General features: G+C 36.9%; 1 protein-coding gene across 6 annotated transcripts in view; it reads right to left on the reverse strand.

The window, feature by feature from the left end:
* LOC150078357 (receptor expression-enhancing protein 1-like) overlaps nucleotides 1-20,115 on the reverse strand; it is a 307,490-nt gene that overhangs the window by 240,796 nt on the left and 46,579 nt on the right. For 3 of the 6 annotated variants that reach the window (XM_090385092.1, XM_090385093.1, XM_090385096.1), the window contains exon 2: nucleotides 5,625-5,697. The exons of 1 other annotated variant lie outside the window; for it this stretch is intronic. In XM_090385092.1, coding sequence (XP_090241218.1) covers nucleotides 5,625-5,697 — 73 coding nt within the window. Of the gene's footprint in view, nucleotides 1-5,624; nucleotides 6,613-20,115 lie in introns of those variants that run through there. 2 more of the 6 variants (XM_090385094.1, XM_090385091.1) reach the window with 2 other exon arrangements.

The raw sequence follows: 20,115 nt of genomic DNA on the forward strand, positions 1-20,115 counted from the left end.
TTTTAAATGGTGCTGAAGAAACATTTAGATTAAAGCCTGATTCATATCTGAACATGTTTAATACTTGTCTTGCTGAGGGGGTGCCTTTCCCCAGGTATGGAAGGCAACTTTGTTGAGACTATCAAAAGTTCAGAAGGGATGCTGAGTGATCCTGGTCTATATAGGCCCATTGCTTTATTGCCCATAATGGCAAAGGTGTATGAATGACTTGATTCATTATTGACTATAATGAATCAAGACATTATTGACTATAATGGGAAAAATATGTACCTCTGAAAATCAGTATGGTTTTAAGAAAGGTAAATAAGCAGGGGATGTCACTTACAGGATTAAGCGATATGTTGATTACTAAGCTGATATGTTCTTGGATTATTTGTAGATTTTAAAGGGGCTTTTAATATGTTCTGGGCATCATGGCAAGAATAAGATGAGTAGAACATTCTGATAATTTGCATTCAGTTTTTAGAGATTATTTTTCTACTGATAAGGTGTATAAGTTAGAGTATCAGTGAGAAAGGCAGTCCAAATGCTATTAAAGGGCAAATTGAGTCAGAATACACAATACTAAGAGCTCATGGAGTTTTCCTGAGGTATTATAGAATAATTAGCTACTTAGATTTGTATTTAGAAGAGTGGCTGTTGTTTACTAAAAGGACAATAAGGAAGATAAAGGGAAGATTGTTTAATTTATTGCATGAATACTTATCGGTCTTCATCACTTCTGGTGTTTGGATATATAAAATTGCATAGTGTAATTAAGAAATATTTATATCAAACACAATTTTTTGCTCTTCTGGGTACAACTCATGCTTGCAGAAATGTGTAAACTGGTGCTTTTCAAGTAATTGCAGGGAGGTTTTTTGCAGATTTTCTTGTATTGCATTGTATTCTGGAATGACATTCTTTACTAAGAACAATATTACTACTAAGATCATGGGAATTAAATCATGCCCAGATATAAGAAGGCTGTATTCTAGGAATGATTTAAAAGAAGAGAAGAAAAGAGTTCTAACCGAATTGTATGCTCTTTGGCAAAATAGATAGGATAATGCTGAAAAAGACAGACATGTTTATCCTTAGAGTAGACAGTTGATACCAAAAAGAAATCCTGGTTGCAATTTGATTTAAATGCAGCCTTCCATATTACTAGATAATCTGGCTTTAAGATTAAAATAACTCAGTTTAGTCACTAGTCTTTGTAGTGAACTTGTGGTGAAGAGAAAACCTCAAATCACATAACGCTGAACCATATTAATTATGTTGGCGCGGTTATGGGAAATCACCGGTGGTGCCTTACCCCCAATACTATGCCACTATGTAATAATTATGTTGACTCAACATCTCAATTTAAGAGATCAATGAGATGTTCGATTCAAGATTATTTATGGCTCATGTTCACTGATAGGTGCTTGTTTTGTTTATTTTAATGAGTTTGCCACTAATATGCTGAAAAGAAGGAGATAGAAGCTAGCTAGCTAATAGAGCCTGCCTCCCAGGTTGGTTGGTTGGTTTTAATTGAGGTTTATTGGCACAAGGGCAACTAAGGCCAAATTGTGCCTGTCACAGCATTTCTGCAAATGAAATTTTTTTTTCTTTTTTTCCCTAGTCATATCTCAGATAAGTTCATATAAATAAATTTGCTTTAAAACATTAAATAGGTCGGATAGATTTGCATCATCACTAAGAATTTAATTCATCTCTAATGAATTATTTTGGGTTTGAGCTGATTTAAAATTTGTTAATCAAGCAGCATGGTTGTGTGGACAGTCAAGAAGGATATGTTTCACTGTTAGTAGGACGGAACAATGGAGACAGTTAGGATGTTCATCGCCTGTCAGCAAGTGAAGGTGAGTGATATGCGTATGCCCAATGCATGTCCTTGCAAGGACAACCTCTTCTTGTCTGTTTAATCGTGAACTAGATTTCCAGTACTGTGGCATTTTCTTTATTTGGAAGAGCTTATTATGGGTTTGTTGCTGCCAGACTGATGCTCACTGGCCAATACATCTCTGCTTTATAGTGATTTTGCAATCCATATATGGAATCAAGGCAAGTGAAGATAGACAGTTAACTGGATTTTCAGCTGCTTCATCTGCCTTCTCATTTCCCTGGAGTCCAGCAAAACCTTACCGCTGTGTTGTATCCTGTGAGATTTATCAAGTGTGCTCTGATCTCTTTCAAAATAGGATGAGAGTTGGGACATTTATGTTGTAAAGTTCCTGCTGTTATGTTATTTTAGTTTTTAGGAGCATTAGCAACTAAGGCCATATTGCTCCGAGATATACGGTGGTCATTCCCTGACCTTTCCGCATCCTCCGTATTTGGTGGTGACGGGCTCGAACCCCGGTCTAATCAAGAACCGTGTGCTACGCACTGCTGCTCCTTCCCACCTGGCTACGGAGGCGCCATTAAAGTTCCTGCACTCAAGGAATTGGTATAGATTATTATCTCTTGATTAGACATGTTGTTGACATGTTCAATAGCCATTTTGATTGCATGAAGTTCTGCAGTGTAAGTAGTGCAACTAGAGAGAAGAGCTTCAGAGGTAACGCAAGTAGGAAGAACCACTGTAGCACCTACACGTGTATTAGATTTAGATCCATCGGTATATATTTGCATTTGCAGACAGTGTGTGTTTGCTGATGCATGAGCTGCATGTAGCTGCTGTATATTTTGATTGTCCAGCGCCTACTATCCCTGCTTCCAAAAAAAGTCATCACATACAGATTTGAATGTTGACCAAGGTGGCTCCATTATTTTGGTGTCTGGTTGGATATTGTCTAGGGGTACACTCCAATTCTTCATTACATCCTTCAATCTGATTCCAGCAGGTTTATTCCTGCTGGAATAAATTTAAAAGATGGGTTAAAGAGATAAGGCCAGATAGGATGTGCTGGAAGACGCTGAAGTTTGGCTGTGTACGTAAGCAGAAGCATCTGTCTCCGAAAGGATGATGGTGGTTCGTGCACATCGACGTATAGACTATGAACTGGCGATGTTCGGTAGGCACCTAGAGCTATTCTAAGGGCATTGTGCTGAATAGTATTGAGGAACTCCAATGCTGATTTTCTAACTGAGTCATATACAGGTGCATCATAGTCTAATCTCGATCAAATTATGGTTTTATACAGATGAAGAAGGGAGTATCGGTCAGCACCCCATGACATCACAGAGAGCACTCTGAGGATATTCATTTTCTGCCTCCTAGTGGCAGTATGGAAACCCAATTCAATGGGATAGGCAGGGTTGTTACCAAATGTACTATTTTATTTAGGTGAGGCTAACATCGAGTTAGACTGTTAATTTTTACTTTTAATACAATGGTAACTTCACATTATGGCCTTAAGGTTGGAATTATTCATGTATTGACTGTGGCCCAGGGAGTGGATTTATTAAAGTACTTTAAATGGAATGTCCTTTCTGTACACATTGCACTGACCACAATCAAATTTCACATGGCAATTTGCTTTGATATCAAATAATGTCCGCATTTAATAATTTAACCAGTATATCAAATTCATAAATTTGTTCACTATACTCCTGTCCACTATACTTACTGTACAAGCAAGCATGTTTCTGCTCTTATTAATCCTAACAAAACCCATGTATGTTTGTCTCATGATGACGACCCCAGAAGGCCTTCTAATCTTAGACACCTTGCTTTCCAAGCTGTTATATCTTCCAATGGAAGCAGCACAGGAATCACTTTGCCCTCTTCTTAGTTAGTTAGTTATTTGGTTTTTAGGAGCATTAGCAACTAAGGCCATATTGCTCCGGGAAATGCGGTGGTCATTCTCTGACCTTTCTTCATCCTCCGTATTTGGTGGTGACGGACTCGAACCCCGGTCTAATCAAGAAGTGTGTGTGCTACGCACTGCTGCTCCTTCCCACCTGGCTACGGAGGCGCCTGCCCTCTTCTTATGGCTGTTGTTAATCTATTAGTCTGTGTATCCTTCTGCCCAAGTTAGCAGTTTTCTGACTCACCTAACTACTGCCTCGATACCATCAGCAAACATTCTTGCATTCTTCTATTTAAATATATCCAATCCCTGTAAAAACAGTCTCTTCTGTTAATATGCACAGACCATGCTGAGAAAAATTCAACTCTGTGAGCCTTGCACAGGGCCGAACTGACTGACAAGGCTCTCATCATGTGCTCCCTCCTATGTCTGGTAGAATTGCAGACATTTCCACTTTCAGTCCAAACTCATGACTTGTCCCAACATTGCCTTTAAGTAAATCCTCAGATCTCATACTCTTAATATCATTAGTAACAACATTACAACAATATCATCTTTTGTGTCCTTAAAAAGATGATAGCTACTCCACAATGTCACTGACTTTAGTCCCTGGCAGACACCTGAACCTATTCTAGCAGTCCATTTTGCACAATACATTAGCAAAAAGCACCTATCATGAGATTATAAAGAAAAAAGAAATCCACAAGTGCAAAAATGATTTTTTAAACTGGAAACAATAGTTGTCCATGCAATTAATGGTAACACATAATGTTATGTGATAACAGAAAGGGTAAAATGATTGGGCTGAACTCAGTTCAACAGAGGGCCTGCTGAAAAATTGGGATTTTTATTTGATGGAGAATTTCAGAAGTTTAAGAGGGGAAAATGTAATTTTTCTGTTAAAAATAAATTAATGTGCTTATTTTTTGAACTGAGCTTTGAAATTTTGCCATTTAGCACAACATATTTGTGTGAAGCAGTATTTTCAATATATTTAATAAATTCCAACTGAATTAATATATTGCAAAATGGGCTCAAGTTGCACATAAAATTAAATATGTTCACTCAGGATGTGAAAAAGTTGTTTAACAATACAAGCTCATCCAATATAAAGTTTTTTATACTGTAACAAATAAATCTGATTAATTTTTTTGATTACATTTACTTTTGAACTTAAACTTGCACACTGCATACCTGAAACGTAATCTGGTGTTATATGTGTTTCTGCATTTTTTGTTTGGTTTTAATTATTATTATAATTTAACAGAATACTACTACTGATATTCATTCTATATGAGAATATAAATATCAAATGGTAAATAAATATTAATATGTATTAGAAAGTGAAAGTTTTCTTGTCGATGTCAGCAATTTGATTCTGTTGATTTATTCAACTATACACATTGAAACCAATAAGTTTTGAGTAATGGAAAATATTCTCCATATATTCTTGTTTCAAAATAAGATCTCCCAAAAATATGAATTATTGACATCTGCAGATTGAAGCAAACTTGGTTTACTTTCTTGCTTGCATTAACACACAAACACTTTTTGGGGGGAGGGGGGGGGCACTGCTAGTACCTTCTGCCTGATTTCTTATGGCATCCTATGATAGAATCAACAAAAATTGAGTGAGAGAGAGAGATGACTTTTGCTGTCCTAATTTCTCATCAAAACATATCCCGGATAATTTGTGAATTTGGTGAAATTTTTGTACCAAAACAATATAAATTTAAAATATCTGAGAAGTATTTATGAAGCTGGAAAATATGTCCTGAAATAGAATAATTGGATACAAAAATGCTTTAGTTATTAACAAAATATTTAAATAAATTTAGAAGAGTTATTGATCAACAGAAGAAAAAATCTTTTAAAACTACTCACATATTCTCGAACATTTTTTGTTTTCACTGCCTTGTAAGATGCATATGCAGGATATAGGGTTCCAAATACTAATCTGTAACAAGAATAAAAATACTCAGCCATGGATGGACAACAAGCACATGCAAACAGGTGAAGTATTACTAAGTTAGCAGCTGTCATGCGTATGAAAAGGTTATTTCTTTCCATCCTGATTTCAGTTTCACTATTTCGTTATCTCACGTGGAAATTGTAACTCAATTCTTTTTTTTTCATGTTCGCTTATGCCATGATTCCCTGGTATAAATATTTCACCAGAGGAAAGGGAGTTGATAAAACGGTCAGAGCTTCCTGTAATTAATTATTTTAAAAACAATTACATATGACCAATCGAATGAAGCGTTTTACTAAACCATGTATATTTTTATAAACTGAGGAAGAGGCTTTCTTTTTCTCTCACAGTATGCAACAGCAACGATCACAATTTATTATGCCATTTCTATTTTTTACCTTTAATCACAAATAGCTATAAATTATAACCCTGAGAGTTTTAAAAGACTATGCCCCACCCCCATCCAATAAATAAGTTTCTGTTCTTGCATCGTGAACTACCACCGAATTTAAAAGAGTCTTGAAAAATGTCCCATTCTCCCACTTGGTAAAAAAGACCATGCTGCACAATACTGAATATGAAATTCTGCAAGATCAGTGGTGTGGAGTTTCCGTGCTTGGAACAAGAAGAGAGTGGAAGACATTGAAAATAGTAAAAGGGATACGACTGTACACTGCGCTTCGCCAAAAGCGCAGTCTCTAAACAGAGAAATGCATGAATTACAGCAAGAAATCGATTTCTTCCGACGATCACGTTAACGCACTGTACGCCACGGATGTTGCAGAAAGACGATTGCCACTTTACAATTCTGTAAGAAGCACTGCGAGCTTTCTATATTCAAAGGACTAAATTAATTGTGTTAAGAAAGAACCCATACACCTTCTAAACAGAACTCTCTGTAGTATGATATGCTACGAACAGCGGTCTCCCAAAATAACTGTCCAACCTTGGCCACTGTACACGGAATCTTCAAATGTAAGGCTATAACAGCTTCTAGGAAACAACTTTACTGGTCGTTAAAACCAGCACACAAAACGTTATTTGTAAAGTACATTCCGATTATATTTGAAAATTTGATAAGCAATATAATCAAAAAATGGTTCTTATTTGTGCATATATAATCAGGTCTAATTAAAAATAATTCGAAAGTTTAATTGGCCTGGCTTCATTTCCAACCATAAAGAATCCAAGTTGAATCCCAATAACTATATAACAACTTTTTATTATACAATAACTTTTTATAACCATTGAAATCACAATCGGCTATGATAGCCATAGTATTTTTTCCTTAGGTTGTTAAGGTTGCTTTCTACTTTTTAAGCTCCAAATCAGTGACATGCAATGGATTGTTACTATAAAAAATAATAATAAACTGTTGCAAATTTTCCAAAAAAAAAAATGTTTTAAGAAATTTTAATCAGCCTTATGCCTAGAAAAAAGGATTTTAACTCAGGCTGTCTAGGCATCAAATACTCCTAACTGGAAACCTATAAACTATAAATTAGCTTTTGTATTCACAAATGATGCAATGAAGCAAAAGCCTACAGCATCACAAAAAATAAATGAATTTAAAAAATAATAATTCATCCAACTTTTTTTTTTAAATTTAGTAATAACATCTTATCTTTCAAAATATACCTTTCCTGCCAATTTTCTCTAAATCATAATAATACAGCTTTTGTTTTCTTTTTGATTTATTAGAGTTATAAAGGGTTAACCATTTGTTTATGCCACACAACAGGAATGCTTTTTTATTTTTATTTTTTGAAGTGCTCTAGCTGTAGAGCACAAACACTGCTCATTTAGCAACTATAATTTGTCTGCCCTCATACCCTTCAGAGAGAGCAGCATTATGAATTACACATACAATCATGATGAGTGGTGTGATGATCTCAGAAATAATGAAAATTCTGCTATATTAAGACAGTTAAACAAATTCCATACCAACTTGCCTTTTTTACCATTTTTTGCAACATCATTTCAAAATTCCATGCCCCTGCTATAGTGTTACACTTTCCAGTGAACTGACAGCCACATGCATTTTATGGTGACCTCAAAGAAGAAGCATTAGTATACTATAAAATTCTTTAGATATTGGTAAATTCAGCCATTAATTCAACTATTTCATGACTTCACTTCTCAGCTGAGTTTTCTGTGAAACATTTATCATATATCATAAGTTCTCTTCCAAACTAAAAATAATTTAATTAATTGAAACATTGAATGTTCTTAATGGCTGTAACATCAATGATACCTGGAATCCAATGATGCTATATCAGTGCAGATATAGCATCATTGCGTCTTCACCAATGGCATATAATTTGGTTCTTTGCACCCACTGTGTCTATGTTTCCTGAAAAACTGCTTTTTAAAGAGTATTCTGCCAATGAAAAGCTGGATATTGAGGGAAGGTAGGGTTATAATAAAAAAAAAAAAGGGGGGAGAAAAAATGCATGAAGGACAAGAAATTTCAAAAAATAAAAATGGGATAAATTATAATTGATAAAATAGTTTTCAAGTGAAAAATGGCTGAAAAATAATTTTTTTATAATAAAAAAATGTCCACACACCCATTCTGCAATCAACCTTTTTCACATTTCTACACTGCCACTAAAAATGCATAGTCCATTGTGAACCACAATACTGAAAATTTTGGGTGCCCTTAATTCAATTGTATACAGTCACCATGAATAGGTACACTCTTAGGGCCTCATCCATCTTGAGAACAAGCAAATTTATAATTCATTTAGGTCTCTACAGAAATAGAAATATACATAATTCAAGCCTTTCTTAGTAAGAATACCCAATCATTTTCCCAATTAATCTTGTTGCTCTAATCTACTCCCTTTCCAACAGATCTGTCTTTCCTATAATAAAGTTTTCAAACTTGCAGTATTAAAGATGTGGCCAAATCACTGCTTAATACAATGGTATCAAATAACTGAAAATAAGTTATTTGAAAACAACAGCTAGCATTGTTTACACTAATCATATACTGTACCAAGAATCGCTTCATACTTAAACTAGACTACGTTCAGGAATGACCTTCAGTTCATTCTCGGGGTGGTTTGATTATAACAGCCAGTCTGCACTGCTCAGAGAATATAGTATCAGATTGTATAATTACCGACAGGACTTAGATGTTATAAAACTTTGGTGCTATCCTATGTTTTATTCTAGAATTACACCACAATTTTATCTCGATTATCACTTTTCAGCCGTCTAGTTTATTTGTACTTTGTTGAAGCAGCGTAAACTCTGATAAACCTCAATCATGCTACCTGCCATTGCTAAATCAGGGTACTTAGATATTAAACCTGAAACACAAACAACCAATTCATTAATAAATATCAGAAACGGTAAGGAGGCCCAACAATGAACCTTGTGGAACTCCACTCATTATATAGTCCATGAAAATGAATGGCAAATTGTATCTACTATCTGTCTCTTAAACACTTAACACTCCCTTTATCTATAATAGTAACTTGACCCCTAATACTATACTCCTTCAATTCCCACAACAACCATTTATGTGGAACTGTATAAATAGCTTTATTGAATTTTTTTTCTTTCTTTTTCTTTCTATGAAAACCCCACACATGAAAGGTATTAGAATCTAAAGTACTTAGTACAACGGGTGGGTTGAAGGTTGAGATGATGATGAAAGAAGATACTTGTTGACATTAGACATGCATCTCTGTAGATTGTAATTTTCAGGAAGCATGTGAGGAAAGACTGTTCCAGAAAATGGAAGTTGAGGGAATAAATGAGGATAAAGAAAAGTTGGTTCTGTAAGTTTGAATTTGGACAGTAAAAGGATGCAAAAGTTTGAAAGAGAAACAGGTGGAATTATAGAAGGCAATTTAAAAGATGAGTGTCCATGGAAGTACCTGCACAAAAAGCAAGCAGCAGAAACAGAATGTGTATGAGACAGAGAGTGGAGAGAATCTAAGTGCTGGGTCACTAATTAACCAAACTAACCTCATTTCAATGGCATCTAGCAACCTGAGAGAGAGGTTTTGGACGCACCGCCCCAGATATGGGAACAATATTCAATGCTGAGGTGGATTAGAGATTTGTATAGAGCGAGCAGGTGTTTAGAAAAGTAACACTGAGAATGAAAGAGAAAACCTAGTTGTTTTGGATGGAGGAAGCAATATTTATAATGTGCTTATGCCAACAGAGATTACAAGTCAGGATAATCCCTAACAGAGACATGTGATCTTGTCTATAAATCTGAGTGTCATCGAAGACGAGCACAGGAACAGAAGAATCTTTTTTGAGATATAAGACAGGTCTGAGTTTTAGAAGGATTGAAATTAACTAAGTTATCTTTACCCTACTGGAGATAAGCATTTGGGGAACTGGAAGTGGATATTCGAGAAGTTGAAACTGTTTGTGCAGGGAAAGGTTTCTCAAACTGGAAGGTAGAATGCAATAATGTAGGCAAGTGGTCAGGAACGAGAGTGCAGTAGCACACGTTCTTTGAGTTCAAGCCCGTGACTACTGACCTGGTGGTCAGTAGTCACGGGCTTGAACCCTGGTCCACTCAAAGGAGTATAAACAAAAACAATGTGCTATCATCAGCCAGATAAGATTTCCAGTCAATGGAAGAAGGTCATTAATAATCAAAAGGGAAAGAACTGAACCTTGGGGAAGAACCTTCTAAATTCTCCACCAGCATTAGTGGAGGATTTAGAAGACAGATTCGTTTGCCATCAGCCACGGTGAGTGGTCAGAGAGAAAACTGGATACCAATTACAAAAAACAGCTGGCAATCCATGACATGTTTGTTTGTTATTTGGTTTTTAGGAGCATTAACAACTAAGGCCATGGCAATCCATGACATGGAAGCTTATTTAGAACCATTGTGTCAAATATGATCAAAAGCCTTTAAAATATCAAGAGCAATTGCTTGAGTTTCACCAAACCATTCCACTGAATTCATAGATGGGTAACATAAAGCAAGTATATCATCAGTGAATTGACACTGATGGAATCAATACTGGTAATCATTGATCAGATGGAAAGTTTCTATATATACAGTGGATTCCTGTTATTTGGGCCACCGGTTAATCGGGGCAGCCATTTATTTGGGGCAAATCTTAAAAAACAGAAACCAATCGAGAAAATAGCCAGGGTTTACTTCGCTTAATTGGGACAGCATGCCGTTTAATTGAAGCAGGAGAATGCAGCACTGGAGATTACCCTACGATTGTCTCCGATGGTACCATGTGGTTTGGTCGAAATTCTGGAGGTCACAACCATAAAACAATAAAAATAATTAGCAGTCACCTGTTTATTGGGCTTTTCTGTTAGTGAAATCTATCAGAAACGGACAGTAAACTCGATCTTACTGAATTGTGATAACACCGACAGCTGGAATTCTGTGGGTTATTATGGTGAAATGTGTTTCCACTTCCATGAAATCTTCAATCATATAAAAAAATTAATTTTCACTATCTTCTCTTCATTCCTATTTTTAAAGCTTTGTAACTTGTTACTCCGTTCTCAACTGCGCGTATTATGTTACTTGCGATTTGTGTGTTCCGTGTTCTTTGTTATTGATTGCTTATCTTTTTACTGTTTTAAATTTTAACCCCCACCCACAAATGTCAGTGAACAGAAATGTCAACTAGTTCGTATGTACATATTACAGTACGTATTAATTATTCCAATTATCACGTATATTCTTCCGATTTTCACGTATCATTTAATTTTTTAATTGGTAAGGTAATAAATGGTAAATTTGTGCTTAATATATCTTTGCTTTTATAGCTTGTTTATAATATTCCTCCTATTTTCACTAATTAGAATCGCTGTTTAATAGAATTAAAATTCAATTGACAAATGTGACACAATGACCGGCGCTTACTGCACATTGTATAGTGAACGGTACTTTACTATGGTGACTCCATCGAAATGTGATCTGATTGTACAGTAAACCAATTGTAAAGGGGGGGGGGGGGTACATTGTATTTTTAACTATTTACGTGAAACTTCGGACAATTGGGGCAGCCGCTTAATCGGGCCAAAATGCACTAATCCCGATGTGTCCCAAATAACCGGAATGGACTGTAGTTTGGGGGTTGGCAATTAATAGTTTCGCCATTAATTTAGAAAGAGTAGAAGTAAGCGCAATGGGACAAAAGTTGGATGGGAGAAATTTGTCCTCCTTTATAGGAATTGGCTGTATATGAGCAAATTTCGAAGCAAAAGGAAAAACATCAGTGGAATAAAAAAAAATGTAAAAAAGCAACACAGAATAGGAGTAAGTCAGGACATTAAAATTAAAACATTAAAATCACCAAGGAAAATTACCTCTCTGTTAGGAAAGTTGAACTGGAGAAAGTCAAATTTCAAGGAAAGGCAGTCAAAGAGTTCAAAGTGATTAGTGGAGTTGGGAGAACAACTGAAGCAACAGATGTATTTGATAGAATAAGGATAGAGATTTTAAGCTGGGGAAAATCAAAAAGAGAAGACAAACTATTCAGTCTTTGACATGGAATATCGGAGCACAAGTATCACCTTTGAAAACAAAAGGAATTCTACAGTGAATAATTGATATAACTGAGATGAGAAGTGGTGAGAATCAACCAACAATTTGGATTCTATCAAAAAAAGTAAGTGCAGACTAAGTGTAAATGGATATCAACGGAGACAACATATATTTGTGAAATGAATGAGGAAGCATTCAGGAGATTTAGATCTTTTCACAGATAACTCTGTTTTATTAGTTTTGCTATCCGTGATGTATTCAGTAGTAAGAAAGGTGGGGAGGGCATGTTGTACAAAGTAATGAAATTTTTGGATGTGGCATACACATGTCAAGAATATACCTTTGACATAATGTATTCTCAACAATGTCCATGCATACAACTACTCTGACTCCCTCCAGTCACAATCTGGCAGAGTAGAAGCAGCAAGATTCTGGATGCCTCCTAGAGAGGTACCAACAGGTTCAGTCTGATGGACTATCTTAAGGCTGGCCTCTGAACACTGTTTTAGAATTGTACCCTCAAAACGTCAAGAAGATGCGATCTCGCCATGATACCCATCATAACCTCAAAAGACATCGGCCATACTGCATGATGTGGGGGGGGGGGTTGCTGGAGCTTTTCTGAGAATTATACATGGGTTTCACCATTTCAAGTCTCCAATAAGCAAAGTGCAGTAAGCATAAGCAGTGGTATTGCACTGGTTGACAAGACTCATCTACCATCTAGTGTTGCCTAGTAACAGAGAGAGGTGGCAATCCACCATGTGTTATGGATGCCACACCATCGACCCCTTGCTTACATTGGTTCATGCCTAGGTGCTATAGTAGGTGCTGTATTTCAGAATTTGCACACAGAGAGGGAAGGGGGGTGTACCCAGAGTTACTAACAGCAACCATTATGAAGGCTCAAGCTGACGATTCAGTTGTTGCAGAACAATTGGACTTCGCCAAAATTCGGTCCACTTAACCGAAGTGTCACCTGAATATCAGTTCCATCGGCATTTTAGACTCCCAGGTAGCAGGTCCAGAGTATCGTACCTGAGAGAATGTTATTTGGTTATTTGGTTTTTTTTTTTTAGGAGCATTAGCAACTAAGGCCATATTGCTCCAGGATATGCGGTGGTCATTCCCTGAATGACCTTTCCGCATCCTCCGTATTCGGTGGTGACGGGCTCGAACCCCGGTCTAATCAAGAAGCGTGTGCTACGCACTGCTGCTCCTTCCCACCTGGCTACGGAGGCGCCCTGAGAGAATGTCTGTGACAGCTTCAAGTACCAAAAAATTAAGTCAAAATCATTTTTTGCATCCAGTTTCTTTGTAACAACTTCCAAGTTGATAATGAGAATAGTTAGGCACAATTTCCTCTCAACAAATCCATGCTGCAATTGTTTCAAGCTCTATTCCAATCAAACAGTATGATCTTGCATAACTTCTTTAACTAGTGACCCAATAATTTTCTGTTAACAGAAGTCAAACTTCAGGTCAGGAATTATTCAGTTCATCGCCCAAAGCACCTCAGCGGATGGGGGGAAGAGACAGTTTCAATCAGCAGGGATTTCCCTTGAAGGTTCCAGATTTTTTGAAGGACAAAGTGGGCCAACTAAATTTTTTTATTTCTATATCAATATATTGAGGGGTAATATACAGAATATTCATTTTAAAAGTAACGCAAAAATTATCAAAGGAAACAATTTATTACAATATAATTCAATTTAATATAATAAACAATGCTGGAAGTATCCTGTTTTGTTAGCAAAACATAAATTTATTGTTTCGATCATGTTGCAAGTGATGTCACAAAACATTTAAGACTATATTTCCAAAGCCTGCTTTGATTTGCTGAATTGCTTTGGGGATTGCACTCAATAAACCAAAGTGCTCCGGAGATATGCGGTGGTCATTCCCTGACCTTTCCACATTTGGTGGTCACGGGCTCAAACTCCAGTCTAATCAAGATGCATGTACTACGCACTTCTGCTCCTGCCCATGGAGGCACCTGTTTGTCTAATATCATCTAAAGTGGCATATTTCAGAACATATCTTTTCTTTCAGATTCCATATTTCACACTTTACATTTAAAGTTGGTCAATGAATGTCCTATATATATATATATATATATATATATATATATATATATACAGCGTGTCTCAAAAATACACGGCATAACTTCAGGAATGAGTTCCTCGTATATAGATAATGAAAATATTTTATATCAACATAGTTCCAGAAATGCTTGGTTCCCAAGTTATTAACCGGAATGTCTCATCTTCCACAGGTGATTTCCTTCATCACAAGATACTGACAGAATCTGGTGGTTTTCCATTCCGACCATGTACTCAAATCAGGAGCAAGCAGATATGCACTTTATGTATGGTTTGGCAGACAGCAATACTCTGGAGGCTCGTCATTTGTACCACAAAAGGTTCCCTGAAGATGTCCAGACAGGATAACGTTTGAAGGTATCCATCGCCATCTTTGTGAACATGGAACCTTTACACCTCGTGCTGCCGACAGAGAACGACCAAGAACTATGACTCCTGAAGTAGAGGAGGATATTTTGGATGTTGTGCATGCCACACCTGGAATCAGCACAGAATAGCAAACTGGCTGTTCAATGTTCGACTATTTGGAGAGTGTTGCGAGAACACCAACTGTATCCTTACCATCTGCAATGGGTACAGGCCTTGTCACTAGCAGATTACCCTGCGCGAGTAATGTTCTGCCAGTGGTTCTTGCAGCACTGTGGTACAATTTCTCACTTCCCTGCCTTAGTGATATTCACAGATGAAGCACAGTTCACACGAGATGGAATCCAAAACTTTCACAATCAGCATGTGTGGGCTGTGGAAAACCCACATGCAATTCTTCCATCACATCACCAACAATGGTTCAGCCTCAACATCTCGGCAGGTGTTTTTGGCGATAAGTTATTTGGGCCCCCATGTACTTCCAAACAAACTCACAGGGCAGGCATACAGAAACTTTCTGGAAAACAACATGCCAGATTTCTTGGATGACATCACTCGTCAACAAGCACACTTCATGCACGATGGCACTCCCACACATTTCAGCCACCTAGCCCGCAATTATCTGAATCAAAGGTTTTCTGGTCGGTGGATTGGTAGAGGTGGACCAACTGCCTGGCCTCCAAGCTCACCTGATTTAAACCCACTAGATTTCTTCTTGTGGGCCATTTAAAGTTATTGGTGTATTCGACTCCGGTAGCTGATGTGGAAACTCTCCGCAATCAAATTGTGGCAGGTTGTGAGACAATACGACACATGCCAGGAATATGGCATCGTCTTCGCGAGTCCATGAGACATCGATGTGAGGCCTGTACTCAGGCAGAAGGTGGACATTTTGAACAATTATTATAAGGTGATGTGAACAGTTAAGTGTCATACAAAGACCTTCAAAACTTGGAAACCTAGCATTTCCGGAATTATGTTGATATAAAATATTTTTATTGTCTACATATGAGGAACTCATTCCTGAAGTTATGCCGTGTATTTTTGAGACCCCCTGTATATATACTATATATTCATACAAGATTTGTACAATGATCATTTTTATTTTATCAAATATAATGAACTTTTTAACATAAGTAACATTTTAACATTCTTTCAAACAAAAATAGAGTACAGATATTTTACTTCAAAAATAAACTCACCTACCATACTCTCTACTTGAGATATATATATATATATACATACAGTAAACCCCCGCTATTCGCGGTATCTGTATTCGCGGTTTCGCGATCGCCAATTGAATATAAAATGAAACCTAAAAAAATGTGAATTTTAAAGCGCTGTGAATATTTTCCGCCATAAAAAACATGGGCGTGGCTAAAATTATCTTTCCCGGTCAAAACAGCGCTCAGTGGGTGGGGGAAGAGGGGTGACAAAATCGCGAGCGTGGATGTTTCTCGCTAATCCTTGTTCAGTATGTATTATGCGCTTGTCATGGAAGGTTTCGTCCTTTGCTTTTAATTTATATGTTTATAAATTGAATAAATTTATCAATTTATAAATTGATATGCTTACAAAAGTGATAAATCTACCGTTTTGCAGTGTAAAACAGACTTTTTCGAGTGTGTTAACGGAAGAAAGTGCCTTTGTTGTGGACAAGTTCTTTCTAACCCGTACAAAAATATGGCTACGAATAACAAGGGAAATGTGAAAATATCAAAGGTGATGACATTGGCGAATAAAATTGAGTTATTAGACAAACTTTCTAATGGTGAAAGTCTCTCCTCAGTGGCAAAACATTATAAAATCAATGCGTCAACGGTACGATCAATCAAGAAATCGGAAGAAAAAAATCTGCCGTAGTGTCCGTGAAAACGCGCTAATTGCTTCAAAAATTTGCTCTGTAACTCGTGATGTTAAATTAGAAAAAATGGAAAAAGCTTTAAATCTGTGGATAGAAGACCGAACTCAAAATAAAATTCCGTTAAGTTCACTCATCATTCGCGAAAAGGCAAAACTCCTTTATCAACACTTTAGCGAAACTGGGGATAGCACTGGCGGAATAAGTTTTTTGCTAGCAAAGGCGTTGGTTTGAAAGATTTGTTTGAAATTTCTAATAAATATTACATTTAATATTAAATTGTTTCTTATTTTCATTTCGATGCCATATGCTTGCATTTCACTATGTGCTGTCTATGTACGTAGTCATATTATGAAGGTACATATAATACATACGTAGACAAAATTTTAGACTAGTTTTTCTTATATATTTCATACTTTGGAACGGATCCCCTTTATTACTATGGGAGCCATAACTCAGTATTCGCGTTTTCGGGATTCGCGACATTTCTCAGGAACGTAACCCCCGCGAATAGCGGGGGTTTACTGTATATGTATATGTTTTTTTAGATACTTCTACCAGGTGGTTATAAAATAAGTTTCCCTATTCAGGAGACCCTAGTGTCAAAACGGTTAGAGATAGTGCTGTGAAAATCAGTGAGTATGTCATTTAGGGTATGGGGAAGGAATTTGTAGAAGAAAAAAATTAGTTAAAATTTCTGACACCAGGGGAGAAGTTGCCACTGTAAACATGTGATGGAATACTTAACTTAGGATTTGATTTCAACATCAGAACTTAGAAATTTACAGATATTGTTCTATGTGCTTTACTTCACTTCTGATGACATTCTGAAAACGTAGGACTGTGTGTGTGACAGGTTTGCATAGCATCTCATTGGGGATGTTGGCTACATGCTGTTTAATGCTTGCTTTCAAATCGACAAGTAGCTGTATGTCGCCACCGTAAATTCTGTCTTTCAGTTATCCTCATAGCCAGAAATCACAGGGATTGAGATCTGTGATCGGGCTGGCTAGAATTGCAGAAAGTCTCTAGAAATGATGCAATCATTTCCGAATGTTGAACGGAGCAGTTCCTTCACTTGTCGACCAACGTGTGGAGGGGCACCATCTTGCATGAACACTATGATCTCCAAGCACTGCCTTTCTTGCAGAGTGGGAATAATGTGATCTCTTAGAAGAGCGCAGTACCGTGCACTAGTTACTGCACACCTCACAGGGCCGTGAGATGTAGACTCTTCAAAGAGAAATGGGCCGATTATAAACTCTGCTGTGAATCCACACCATACTGTGACATAGCGTTTCTCAAATCGTGTTCCACGAGATGTGAACAAGTGTTCTGCGAAAAATCTTAAGTAATAATTGAAAAATAAAATAAATTTTGCATATTTGTAGCATACACCACTTTTGTATCATTTTAACATAATTTTTTTTTCGGTTATTAATATACTGGCATTGACTGCGGAATAATTTTTTTCGGTGGGCTTAAAGAAATATGCATAGAGGTAATGACACCTACAAAAAGGTAGCAATGTAGTGATTTAGTATGGCAAGTATGCTATTCGTATCCTATTTAGCCTGGAGTACATAGGTTGAAGGAAATGAACTGATATTATAACTAAACTCACTTCCTCGTATAAATTTTTTTTGATAATTATTAGTATTTTGAAATATTATTATTAAAATAAATGACCATGGATTTGTGGTTAAAAAAGGAACTTTAAAACGAGAAGCAAAGTACTAGTAGTGCAATTGTGGTCAATGAAAACAAACAATATTGTCACACTTCAAAGTGTGGATAAAAAATCCAGCGTTATGTGTGTTGGAAATAAAGATGCTCCTGATGCACAGTGCACCATATGTAATAAAATATTAGCAACAGTTCTTCGGCTCTCACTAAACTTGTGTTTTGTAAGTGTTCCGTGAACATATTGTGAGATCAAGTGTTCCGTGACTAAAAAAGTTTGGGAAATGCTGCTGTAACATATGGACTTTGTAGTGGTCTTTCATGCACAGCAGACGGATGAGAAGTTAGGCATATTTTGGCAGTTTGGTGCATTTACAGTCCCATGAAGAGTGAAATGTGCCTCATCAGACGACAAGATCATTCGAGCCCATGTATCAAGTTCCATATGAGCCAGAAATCGTAAAGCAAAGTCTATTCGTTGTTGCTGATCACAAGACTTTAGTTCTTGAACTACATGAATCTTGTATGGGAACCAGTGTAAAATTATTCGAAGCACTTTACGTACAGTAGACCAAGGAAGGTTCAAGTCTCTTGACACACCTCTAGCAGTGACTGGTAGTGTATCGCATTCTGACCATTGAAACAGGGGACAACTACGTATCGCAACACACGTTGTGGTCATCCCCTGCCTGGAATTACACCTAACCCCCCCAGTCACTTCAAATTTCTTTATTAGTTTTCAAAGCCCCACTGACGTCAAAGGTCCTTTACGGAAACCTTTAAGTTTCCAATATTCACGAAGAGCTGCATTAGCGTTACTATTATTCTGGTAGAAGTTTTACTAAAAAAGCATGTTCATTTTTTGTAAGAACCATAACGGTTATCGACGGTGGCGTTGGCCTTTCTGCTTTCAATTGTGTAAGCAGCATGTCTTGAAGTAAATGACAGCTTTTACTTGTGTGCAGCACCGTTTTCCCCTGGTGGCAGAATTTTGAACTAATTTTTTTTCTTCTACAAATCGCTTCCCAATACCCTAAATGACATACCCACTGATTTTGACTGCACAAACTAACCGTTTTAACACTAGGGTCTCCCAAATAGGGAAACTTATTTTATAACCACCCGGTGTGTGTGTGTGTATATATATATATATATATATAAAAATATATTTATAATAAGCCTAAAACAAGAAAGGTATTAGAAATTCTAGTACTGTGTATGGGTTGGGGGAAAAACAAGGAAGAGAAGTTGGTTCTGTGTGTGTTAGGAGTTAAACAGTGATGGGATGCAGAGTGGTTTGTGGCATGTGTTTGGGCTGGTTAGGAAGAGAGTGGGGGAGAGGGAAGGAATTACTGATACCAATTCAGAAGGACAGTGCCATGCAAGTATCTATATAAAAGGTGTGCAGCAGAAACTAATTGTCTATGAGACAAAGTTGAGAGACACTGCAGGAGATAGGTCATAATTAATCTGACTGCCCTCTTCTGAATGGAGTTAAGAAGCTTGAGAGAAGTTTAGATAGCATCACTTCTGATGTGGGAACAATATTCCCTGGTAGGCCAAATTTGAACAGAGTGAGTTGCTGTGTTGAAGAAAATTAATGCTAAGAGTGGAAATGAACACACAGATTTTTGGATGCACAGGATGCAGTATTTGTGATGTGCTTATGCCAAGAGATATTAGACATTAGGGTAATTCCTAGTAGAAATACATGATTTTGCCTAGAAATCTGAGTGTCATCAAAGATGAGCAGTTGACTTTTTTTTGAAAAACAGGCCAAACTGAGTTTTAGAAGGATTAAAGTTAGCTAAATATTCTATGCCCCATTGAAGAATTACCCTGAGATCAGCATTCAAGGACTTGGAGGTTGAAGCTGCTTGTGCAAGAAAAGG

This window comes from Mastigoproctus giganteus, chromosome 11 (assembly GCF_048544385.1).
Source record: "Mastigoproctus giganteus isolate SK-2022 chromosome 11, ASM4854438v1, whole genome shotgun sequence".
NCBI lineage: Eukaryota > Metazoa > Arthropoda > Arachnida > Uropygi > Thelyphonidae > Mastigoproctus > Mastigoproctus giganteus.